The 12336-nt window shown below is 32.7% G+C and overlaps 1 protein-coding gene across 1 annotated transcript; it reads right to left on the reverse strand.

Moving 5' to 3' along the window:
- Positions 1-7991: 7991 nt before the first annotated feature.
- Positions 7992-11420, reverse strand: LOC127155506 (butyrophilin-like protein 2). The gene is made up of 4 exons (XM_051097744.1): positions 11068-11420; positions 10452-10787; positions 8943-8981; positions 7992-8819 (listed from the first exon to the last, which is right to left on the reverse strand). The coding sequence occupies exons 1-4, from the start codon at positions 11231-11233 to the stop codon at positions 8509-8511; spliced, it is 852 nt and encodes a 283-aa protein (XP_050953701.1). The 5' UTR covers positions 11234-11420; the 3' UTR covers positions 7992-8508.
- Positions 11421-12336: the final 916 nt, after the last annotated feature.

Consider the following 12336-nt stretch of genomic DNA (forward strand, 5'->3'; position numbering starts at 1 on the left):
TTTTGAGTTAACGTGCATATTCCAGGTTAGCGACCCCAGTGAGTTGATGTATAGAAAAATAATGTAGGAGCTAGATTTTCTTGAAACTATACTTTAAAACACGATATTAAGGCTTCTGGAGTCATTTTTGTGAGAGAATTTTAGTTCCGCATCTGAAAATCGCCAAAACCGGAAGTGACGTCAAAACAATGTAAACAATAGAAAAACAATGGATCGCAATGATCGTTCGGACGCGGAGGAAATTTTAAATGTTTATTTACACTCGTATGACGGACCACACATACAATTATGAGTCTGCTATGTGGCCAAGAGAGCAGGGACAGGCCAGGATTAGACAGAACAACGGTCAGATGAGACGAATTGAGTTGTGGTGTGAGGAGAACAGGGAAGAGACCAGTGTTAGCTTAGATATAACGTTACACACGTTAGCAAACGATATATAATCAGGCTAAAGCAAAGCTAATATTGCTCATCTACAAGTATTCATACTAGTTACCCGTAACAGAAACTAATAATCGTTAAACTTGTCCGACACTAAAATCAAGCAAATGCATTAGTAAAGGCGCGTTCTTCAGCTGCACAAACGCACGCAGGCACGGAAAATAGCGCCGTTTTTTCTTGTTAGCAAACTTGTGGACTGGATGTCCTGAAAACCTCCAAAAACACAATAATTTACCATGACGATAATCAAATGAAATAAAGAAATAACTACAGAAAACACACGGACTTAAGACCGCTGCTAATGAAAACCAATAGACCACAGCAAACGACTCCCTCTCGTGACGTCATATGACGCGATGTTAAAAAAAAAGCGCTTTTTGAGAACTGTCAAGGAAATCGTCACTTTTTCTTCTAAATTTGTGCCCTTGCGTCTTGTAAAACATTTTCATATCCTGCATTAACCATTCATATGGTATTTTTATACAAGGATATATGTTTATTTGAAAAACATTTTTAACCTGCAATATGCACTTTAAATGTTTTTACCCAACATGCTGGGTTGTTTTATTTTAGTCAACTGTTGTTTAAAAATTATCATATTGCTGGTGTAAAATGTGCTGGAAATTATAAATAAATAAATAAATAAATAAATAAAAATAATAATAATAATAAAGAGAGAAATAGAGGCAACAGCAATAATCAAAAGACAACCATTTATTATTAAGTAAGAATACCCATGGACAAAAATATGAGGTGAATACAGCAGCATTAAAAAGTTAAAAGTATTTGTGATTTGTTACATGATTTAGCTGGATTAGATGTTTTTTTTTTTTTTAATTTAAAAAAAAAAAATTAAAAATGTTTTTTTTTTTAACATTTTAACATAATTACAAAAGATTTTTTGTTGCATTCAGTAGTAACAAAATTTAAAAGTGCTGTAACTGATTTTGAGGAAATCATGCTTCTGTCACTAATGTAGGTCTTGTGAGAAATCTCATATAAGTCTCTAGGCTTCATAGACAGCAGATGGAATGATGCCAGATGATACCAAAATAGTGTTTAAAATGTAGAAGAAACTATTAAAATACAAGATTGTTCTATTTACATGTTTAAACTAGTGCTGTCAGTTGATGAAAAAATTAACAAATCACACATTTTTCTGAAATTAACATTAAAGTTTTTAAATATAATTTTATACTGCAATAATTTTGCATTCGATCTTCAAATGAATGTAGAAACAACATGAAGACAGTATATTTTTAATATATATTTTAAATATTAATATATTTAATATTTTAAAAAATATATATTTATTACTGATGTCTCTAGGAAATTGTTCTTTTTCCCTAATATTTAACCATTGATTAGACATTCAACATTACAGTGTAATTAAGAACTATTAATTTGAACATTTATTACACTTAAATATAACTTCTAAGTGAACAACTTTTACATTTAGGTGAACTTAAAACAATCTTCACATAAACCCATTATTTACCTGTGCCCTTCAGAAAGTAGGAAATATACAAAAACTGAATAAAGTTATCAATCACTAAATACTAAATTAAATATAGATGAATCCTTAAAACTACAAAAGTTATTGATTTCCTCTTTTTTTCTTTTGTTATTTGATTAATAGACATCACAGCTGGGTTATTAGGTTATGTGGCTGCTATTACTCTAAGAGCTGCCTCTGCTGAACGTGATGTAGATCTGACATGCATGCTCAAAGTTTCATTTGCGCTATAATGATACAGGCTACATTTATGCGTGCAATTGTAGCGCGTGTGCTACGAGCACAGTATAATGGCTGAAAGGACAGGTAAATTTGTTTTTTACTGACATACTGTGATCTTATATGACCACAGTTCACTGCTATTCGACTGAAGCTCCCTCGTCACCTGTACTTTTCCCACACTGGTTTGACTAAAGTAAAGTTGAAATGCACATCTGAAAAGTTTCTTATTTGATGTTGTCGTTCTTGTCAAAAAAAAAAAAAAAAAGATGCAGAAGCAGCAGTTGTGAGTGTGGTGAACAACCCTAGCCCTGCCCTTCGTTAAGTGCATTAAATATTTTCAACACTGTTTAACTGGAAAAATTATGGAAGCCTGTTTCCACCACTGAATAAAAGATTAAGTTTATTGTGACTTATTATCTCACAAGTATGACTTTTTTCTCAGAATTGCGATACAAACTCACAATTCTGACTTTTTTTCTTAGAATTGTGAGATATAAACTTCAATTCTGTGAACATATGCAAGAACTGGACTTTATAAAATGGAGTCTGTAATTCTTCTGAGAAATAAAGTCAGAATTGCATGATATAAACTCGCAATTATGTGAACATATCAGTCTTTTTTTCTCCTCAGAAAAAAAAAAAAATTGAAGATGTAAACTAACTCACAAAAAAGTGAGTTTGTATCTTATAATTATGATTTATAACTCGCAATTGTGCATTTACATCTCAGTTCTGAGAAAAAAAGTCAGAATTCTGAGATAAAAAGTCGCAATTACCTTTTTTATTCAGTGGTTGAAATGGGCTTCCATAAAAAAACAATCACCTGCATTAACATGCTAATTTTGACAGCACTAGTTTAAACCCAATAAAACATTTTTAGTTTTTGTTGTCCGCTTAATTCCAAAATTTGGCAGTTGCTCCTTATTTTCTGGTCTTCTTTGATCCCTCTTTATTCTGCCTTGCTCTGTCTTGTGGCCTCCTTGGTGGTTGTGTATTTTCTTCTGGTGCTGTGACTGATTGTGATGTTTCTTCTCTTTCTAGTACATGCGATCGCACTGTTGTCGAGGATCTCCGTCTCTCTCTGACAATACTCTGTCGTCTCCTTTCTTGAGTCATTTGCATTGATGTTTCTTGGTTCTCTTGTGCTCGTGCCCTAGCTCTTGCTGATAAAATTGCCCATGCTGATGTTTCCACTGTAATATTAGCACACAAGCAAAGAAACAAGACATGCATGACTAACTAAAAATCACAAAAAATAATGCATTTGCAAACTGTATTTACATTAGTGTAGCCTGGGTCAGAGCAGGGTATTTTGTCTGAGCTCTCTTTGAATTAAAGCCAATCACAAAATACTTTGTTTGTTTTTATATTTACCTAATAACATTTTTATTCTAAACTAAAGCCTCACACAAACCTTTGTAGATATTTAAGATGGTCATCAAGACATTATATATGTTCATTAAGCTTTTCCTCTTAGGGGGACCGTTGGTTCCTCCCTACAATATGTAAAATCTAAACACAAACATCCAATGAGCATTTAAAGTGGTGTCTTACGGAGTAGGCGAATTCCTTCCATATTATTTCTATGTCTAGGTCTGGGACCTAAAATGGAAAAGGATTAAACAAAATGATTAAGTCTCTAAAACTTGTGATGCAGGCCAATTCACACTGCACTGAGATGAAAATAAAGGTTCTTTATTGGCATCGATGGTTCCATGAAGAACCTGGAACATCCATGGAAACTTTCAAATGCAGAAAAGATTCTAAGAAGTTTCTTAGATTTTTAAAATATTCTTTAAAATGGTTCTTTTAAGAACTGTTTACTAAAAGGTTCTTTGGGGAACCAAAAATGTTTCTTCTGTGGCATCACTGCAGAAACACCCTTTTGGAACCTTTATTTTTAAAAGTGTAGATATTCCACAACAAAACAAATGCAGACTAAACATGTTCAGTAGTGAAAATGAGTGCCAAACAACACCAACAGACAACAAGGCCATTGGTTGGCATCTGTTTTGCAGTGTGAATTGGCTTTAAAACTACCCAGTTCACTTTTTTATTTATAGCCTAATTTTATAATAATTTTACTATATAAAGTACCAGTAGTGGGTGCGAAAATTCTCATCCGTTCCATTAACCATCTCTGCAGTTCTATAAACCATATCGACAGCATGGCACCTTGTTTCAGAGGAGGAAAACACAAGATATCAAGAGAACTGTGTTAATTAATGTGTCAATTACAAAAAATTAAATAATTAAACCAGATGGGGACCTACAATAAAAAGTAAACAAAATGATTCAGAGAAGTCTTTAAACTTAACCTTCATACAAAACATTCAGATAACAACAAACAAATACTGTTTGTTTTTAAAGTCCTTTCATAGTATTCTGGAAGAAGACTATTTTTGACTAATTGTCTCTCAGACTTACTATAATATTGCGTTTTCTTGTCATCCTTACCATTTGTCATATTATAAGTGAGAATTTTCTTAGTCTGTGTTTCTGCCATGGAATCAGGCATATGCCTATACCAAGTATACCGACATTTCAGAATCTCTGAAATGAAACAAAAATCAACGTGAACCCATTACCATTTCATTGAAGCCATATATGAAAGAAAATTAAATTGGTATAACATTTACTAAATTGATGATAAATGTTTAATGTTTTGACTTGGTATGAAAAGAGAGAAACAAAGACATTAAAGAAGCACTGGTAATCTATGTACTGCATTCTGCAGTTTTAATATCTTACCTGTCACTTGTAGGTGAACTGTTCCTGTCCTCTGACATCCACCATGAAAGAACAGACATGTATAGTTTCCTGAATCTGATGGTTGAACATTTCTCAAAGTCAGTGAAAGATTTCCTCTCTCCAGCTCCTGGACAAACAGACTCACTCGGTTCTCATAGTTATTATTTATTCTCTCACACCCATTCTTATACTGATAAATGAGCTCTGTGCCTTTAAACCATCTGATTTTCATGGACACAGCACTTGTTTCAGGTAAGAGACGAACAGGTAAGATGACATCTGATCCAGGATCAGCAGATACAGGGCCAGTAGAAACAACAAAACTCAAGTCTTCATCTGAAGAGAGAAATTTAAGGGCAAAGGTGTGAATGATACTCATCACAGCAATCTTTTTCAATTTACTAGTTAAACTAGGTAAACTTGAACTGCTAACAATCATTAGTATGACAACATTATTTTGCATTTACACTTCTGGTAATGGCAGACACTTTTTCCAATGCAAGCTTTGAAATCAAGCAAATGATGGTGAAAAAATAAACTGTGATAAATGTTATCGATAGTTTAACTAAAACCTGAAGGATACTCACAGCTGATATGGAGAAAAATATATTCTTTTATTGTCTGATATTTATGGATGACCTCACAAATATAGAGGCCTCTCTGTGATCTCCTGACGTCTCTGATAGTCAAAGCCACATTTCCAATGTGTAGATCTTGCAATGAGAGACTCATTCGACTCCCACAGCTCTGTATTATCCGTCTGTTCTTATAATGGAAGACCAGGTCAGTCTTATTCCACCACTTGATCTCCACTGAAGCAGCACTGATAGCTGGCTCAAGATGACATGATAAAACAACATCATCTCCAGGATCACAAAATACAATGTCAGATGGGCAAAACAGAGACAAGTCTGAGAAAGTGAAAAGAAAGGGTGAAAAATCATTCCTGTCATTTTGTAACAGTGAACAACAGTCAAATCACAGATCATCTTTTACTTGCCTTGATTAGTTTCTAAAACTCTTCTGCCTCCAAACATTTTTAATATATCGGAAACGCTGAGACAGAAAATCCACCGTAAACCTAGAAAACAAACTATAATGAATGATTCAGAGAATATCTCATTATATCATATTTTGATGTTAATCAACCCTATATAAAAAATTAGAGATGAGTGATAAATTAAATAATAAAATAGCAATAAACATAATAAACATAAATGCAGTGCAGATTTATAAGCATAAGGGAAATCAGAAGATAAGACAACATTTCTCTTTTTTGATCATCTTGCAAATTCATCAACACTTCTCAACAGTTATGAAATTATTAACAGAAAGTCCAGTAATGAAATATGGAAACAATACATATTTATTCACCCTTTGCACCCTTTTTTCTCATTGTTCTGCAGTCAGTTAAACTATTAAAAATATACTGAATCCACACATTAAGTTCAAAATGAACAAGTGAAATTTTAACAATATTCATTTGAAAAAAGATTTTGACATTAAAAAAGAAAGTAAACAAAACAATTAAAGGTGCTTTTTAAAAAAAGATTCTTGTATTTGAAATAAGTCAGCAAAAATCAAACAAAAATATATCTGGAAAAGCTAGTTTAAAACTTACCAAAGCATTATCCACAGGCACATCATAAGTTAATTTCATAAGCAGCAAAAAAAAAAAAAAAAAAAAAAAAAAAAACAGAGAAAAAAGAGACTACATCTAATAATTATTTAATCATATTTTTTAAGTACTCGTGAAGTCAAACAATTTTGCACAATGTATAAACCTAAATTAGGCATGTTACTGCCCCCTACTGGGAGAACAGATGGACAGCAGGCCAATTCTCTCTGGCTTAGGTATTAAATACAAAAAAGGAAGGCGCCAAAATGGTCAGTCTTAATAAGTTAATAAGTTACTGATATGTTTAAACGAAACCGAATATACGTCTCAGCGGCCACTTCTGAACTCATCCGAAAAATAGACTAGAAATTATAGCCTACGTATTATCAATCGTTTTACTTTCACTTCACGATTTACTATTTAATATCACTATTTTTAATAAATAACCTCGTAAATGTGAGAGTACTTAAAACGTCCTCATCCTATGAATTTGACACGTTTACTACACTGAATATTCTTTTCAATGTCTTTTCGGTTATTCCAATTTTCTCGTTCAATGTAGTCTGTGTAAAGAGAGATGAAGAGTGGAAAGAGAAGAAAGTATTTAAATGAGACTGCATCTGACCTCGGCTTTTATTGTCCCATCAGCAGAATAAACTGGGTCCAACTGTAGCAGCAGCTGTACTGAATCTTAATCGAAAGTTCCAACATATTTGCCTGTCATTAAAACCAGTTTATCAGGTTGTGCATTTAATTATTTGTGTGATTCGTCAAGCCTCATCAAGTGTACAATTCGCGGAACAGAATGAAATTCTTTGATTTGTCACTGTTTCTGATCTAGTGGCTGGCCAGCATTGGCAGACCCAGTGTTTACAAAGTGAACATTTGAACGTTCAAAGAAGAACAAACGCCCTTTACAAAAAAAGATAAAACAGCGATGTAGGACAAATTTGAAGTTGAAGAAGAAAATGAGATGGGAGATTTTCCCGACATAACCAAACTGTCTAGAACCGGAATACACAGAGTTCATGCAGAGCTAGACAAGACCAATGTTTGAGGTTAAAAAGTATATAAATTGTTAAAAAAAAAAAAAAAAAAAAAAATATATATATATATATATATATATATATATATATATATATATATTTTTATTATTATTATTTTTTAATAACCAATAGTTTTGCTAGATAAGACCCTTCTTCTTCAGCTGGGATTGTTTAGAGCCCTTTGAAGCTGCATTTTGGAAGTTCAAACTCGGGGGCACCATAGAAGTCTACTATATGGAGAGAAATCTTGAAATGTTTTAATCAAAAAACATAATTTCTTTATGACTGAAGAAAGAAAGACATGAACATCTTGGATGACAAGGGGGTGAGTAAAATATTTGTACATTTTATGGGTGTGGCTTCTGGTCATCCAAAACATGTTGTTTTGCTGCTTGATATTGCAAATTGTTGTGTCTTATCTATTATTTTAATGTAATAACTTCATAATTAACACACTGGTTTGTAGTGCAAACAGTTTTACAGTTTACTGCATGTTATTTCTCGTTATTTCCCTATAGTGGCTATTGAACCCGAAGTCATCACCCATAAGCTTACTTCTGCATTGAAGGTGAATTAATAGACCCAGTGTTATTTACAATTCCAAAAAGGAAAAAAATGCACTTTAAACACCCAGATGATACACTTAATTAACTGAAAAAATGAAGTGTGAAATATTGGCCACCTCATGCACTCAATTAACAAAGTATTAACAAATTAGTACAAGATATCTACATATTTTAATACAAGTTTTTTGCAGTCAATGGTAACATACATGTGAAGTTGCTCTAAACAAAGTTTTGGGAATTTTACACATCAAATGTCCCTAACACCCACTATAAAAAACTTGATTAAACATGTTCAGTTAACTAATGTTAACAACTGTATGTTTAATTATATTATGTTGCATCTTATTGTCAATGGCCATCTCCTTGGATTCCCTGGTGCTGTGTTTTGTGGCCTTTCTGGTGTTTGTGCTGTATTTCCGTTTGTTGCTCTGACTGATCGTGATGTTCTTTCTCTTTTTGTTCCTGTAGTTGTACAGTTAATGAGGATCTCCCTTGCCTTTCCTGAGTGTTTGGCATTGTTCCTCCAGGGTTGTCTTGGGTTTGTGTAGTTTCTTCTATTGAAATGAAGGATTCTGATGTTCTTACAGTTTGCAGAACCTCTGATGATGCATTTGGGGATGATAACTCTTGCCCCATGGCACCGCCACGCTCTCTTTCCACTGCAATTATTGATTCACATGCAAAAAAAAAAGCTTGTGACTTTGAACTAAATCAATCACAAAATATGCAAGATGTTTCACACATACACAAGTATCCAAAAATAATGTAAAGTATTATCTTACTGAGTGGGGGAATTCCTTCCATACTACTTGTACTTGTACCTAAAAATGACAAGGAGGTAAACAAAGCCGATCAGTAGAAATTTTCAAACTTCGCCACTTAGCTGTGTAATTTTTTTTTTATTTGGAGAAACTAGGAAAAGAAGAAGTCTTCTCTTGTTTCTCACAGTCCCTCAAACTTTGACAAGCCAACATTGAAAGCTTGTCTTGCTAAATTTCTTTGAATTTAAATAAATTTTCATTTGGCTTCCTTTCATTAAAATTCAAGCGGGTCTTAAAAACGTCTTAAAATTCACGTCTTTTCCGTGAATTAAGTTTTCTCAATATTTATTAAACAATACACAGTAGATGCCGGTATGTGCTGCTTCATCTTTCAGTCACTCAAAGAAGAACTTATCGTTTTGATTTTTTTTTAGTAATAAGAGTCGAGCTGACTGACAAGAAGAGAGAGGTCAGAAACACAAGAATATGGCGAAACAGTTTCAAAACCAAATGCAAAAGTGCCTGTTTTAAAAATATTTGGGATTTTGAAAAGCCTGTTGACTTTTACCATTTATCTAAGGTGATAGTGTAATAGTTTAGATAGTTTTTTTTATTTTATATTACATCAAGGTGTATGTTGTGCTTCCAAGCTATGCATTTCTTATTTATTTGGTTACATAGTGTTTACTGATTTTCAGTTTTGTATACCTATTTAAACCTTGTGTAAGTTATCATTTTATATTAGGCATATAACATGGTGTATTATTATTCGTTTTGTTAATAAAAGTTTGTTATGTTAATGCTGCTAATTTAAAAGTGAAAGTAAAATGTTCATTATGCCTTTACAAGCTACTTAAAACTGAAGTGCAGAAAAGAAAAGTGGGAAAACTCAAATGAACTAAAAACAAACAATTGCTAGACACTGATTTGCTGTTAATTTGAAAGTGAAAGTAAAACCCGAACAAATTGCAGCTAATTTAAAAGTGAAAGTAAACTGTGCATGGTGCTTTTAAAAAGGAAAGCAAGAAAAAAGAGGGAAAACTCAAACAAACTAAAAACAAACAATTGCTAGACACTGAACTGATGCTAATTTGAAAGTGAAAGTAAAACCTGAACGATACTTGCTGGATTGTTTTCCCTTTGATTTTTTTTTTTTCCCATAAAATTTTTTTAGTTGGTCTTAAAAAGGTCTTTAAAATGTCTTAAATTTACCCTCATAAAACCTGCATAAACCCTGTCCATCCTGTTTACCCTTTTGAAATACAGAAGCCAAACTGAAATTTAATAGGCATTCTCAGTGACACACAACCCTTATCATAATACACACAAATACACACGCATGTGCACTCAAGAATTTAATACTTTTTTTTTTTATAGTAATCTAAATATTTTTTTTGTTTCTTGTAAACCTGTTATTTCAACTCAGAAAAGTGTTTTAAATATACTGCATACACAATGTACAAGTATTTTTTAATGCACAGAAATACGCTATAAAGAGAAACTGCAGCTGCCATTGTAATCATATCTTACCTTTTACATGTAGGTGAATTGTTCCTATCTTCTGACATCCATTCTGAATTACTGTGCATGTATATTCTCCTGAATCTGATGACTGAACATTTCTCCAAATCAGTGAAAGATTTCCTCTGTCCAGCTCCTGGAAGAACAGACTCACTCGGTTCTCATAGTCATCATTTGCTCTGTACCCCCCTTTCTTATAGTAATAAATAAACTCTGTCCCTTTAAGCCATCTGATTTCCATAGATGCAGCACTGGTTTCAGGTGAGAGATGAACAGGTAAAACGACATCTGCTCCAGGATCAGCATACACAGGGTCAGTAGGAGCCACAAGACTAAAGTTTACAGCTGGAAAGAGAAATATATTTTTATAATTAAAAGTATGAATAGTATTTACATGTATAATAAATGTAACACTGTAGAGGGTTCACTACCATTTTTTATTTACTCGTTGAACTGGGCTGGAACTTGGTGTCGAAAGAACCTTAAATATGCTTATGTTAACTAAACAAATGACAAAACAATTTTCAAACTGAAGATGCTTTGGCTTGCATACTAGATTATTTCTGAAACATGCTCAGTTTTTGGTTGTATCTTAACTAAGAAATAAAACCTGAAGAATACTTACAGCTGATGTGTAGAAAAATATATTCCTTCACTGTCCGATATTCATCAGAGACTTCACAAATATAGATGCCCATCTGTGATGATCTGACGTCTCTGAGAGTCAAAGACACATTTCCATTGTGTAGATCATCCACTGAGAAATTCACTCGACCCTCATAGCTTTCCATTATCAATCCATCCTTATAATGGAAGACCAGATCAGCCTTTTTCCACCACTTGATCTCCAATGAAGCAGCACTGATAGCTGGCTCAAGATGACACAATAAAACAGCATCATCTCCAGGATTAAAATATTCTATGTCAGACGGGCAAAATAGAGACAATGCTGAGGAAGACTGGCAAACTTTGTTAGAGTGGCAACAACAGACAATTCTGAGGAAGAAAGAGATAGAAGAAAATATTTTTTAAGAAAAAGAAGTTGTATAATTTTGTTAATACCGTTTTATGTACAGCACAACAAAAGTCAAGCACAAAGAGTAAAATCACAACCTTTTGACTTGCCTTGCATGCTTATCACTACTTCAGCTTCAGCCATTTTTAATCTCTCTGAGACACCAATGGAAAATCTACTAGAAAAAAAAAAAAAAAACATTTTCATGAATATGTACTCACATTAAATATTGGTGTTATCCTACTATATAACAAACTATATGGTTATAGATGAGAAGTAAATCAATTAAACCAAATCTCTTTAATTCAAATAAATAGTTATGCTACAATCCAATAATTTGGAAATATGATGGATTACCATAAAATTATCTTGTCCACAGTGTTGTTCTTGGAATCTTGGAAGCGCTGCAAATGTAATATTTTTTTCTCATTCTATTAAATTATTTCCAGTCATCTATTTTATTAATGAAATGAAAAAAAAAAACATATTTCTTCACTCTTTACTTCGTCTAAAATTGATTTTCCTGTTTCTGTTAGTCTTCTGACCAACTTAATGAGTCTTATTAATGAGTCTTATTTTTCAGATTCAAATTAGACCAATTAGTCATTATGCCTTATGTCTTAAAGAAAGAAAAAATAGATGACTAACTTTTAACATCTTGTATAATGAATCTATATGAAATCCATATTATATAATAATTTAACATTTTAGCATAATGAAAGTTATATATATTAGTCAATCAATAATAAATTCACTTAAATTCATCTTATGCAATCCAACCATACTTTTGTACATACTTTTGTAATGTCATCCTCTCTAGAATTACTCTACATACTCTAAAATGTACACTGTAAAAACACAATTTGTTGAGTCATCTTA

Source organism: Labeo rohita, chromosome 24, assembly GCF_022985175.1.
Source record: "Labeo rohita strain BAU-BD-2019 chromosome 24, IGBB_LRoh.1.0, whole genome shotgun sequence".
Taxonomy (NCBI): Eukaryota; Metazoa; Chordata; class Actinopteri; order Cypriniformes; family Cyprinidae; genus Labeo; species Labeo rohita.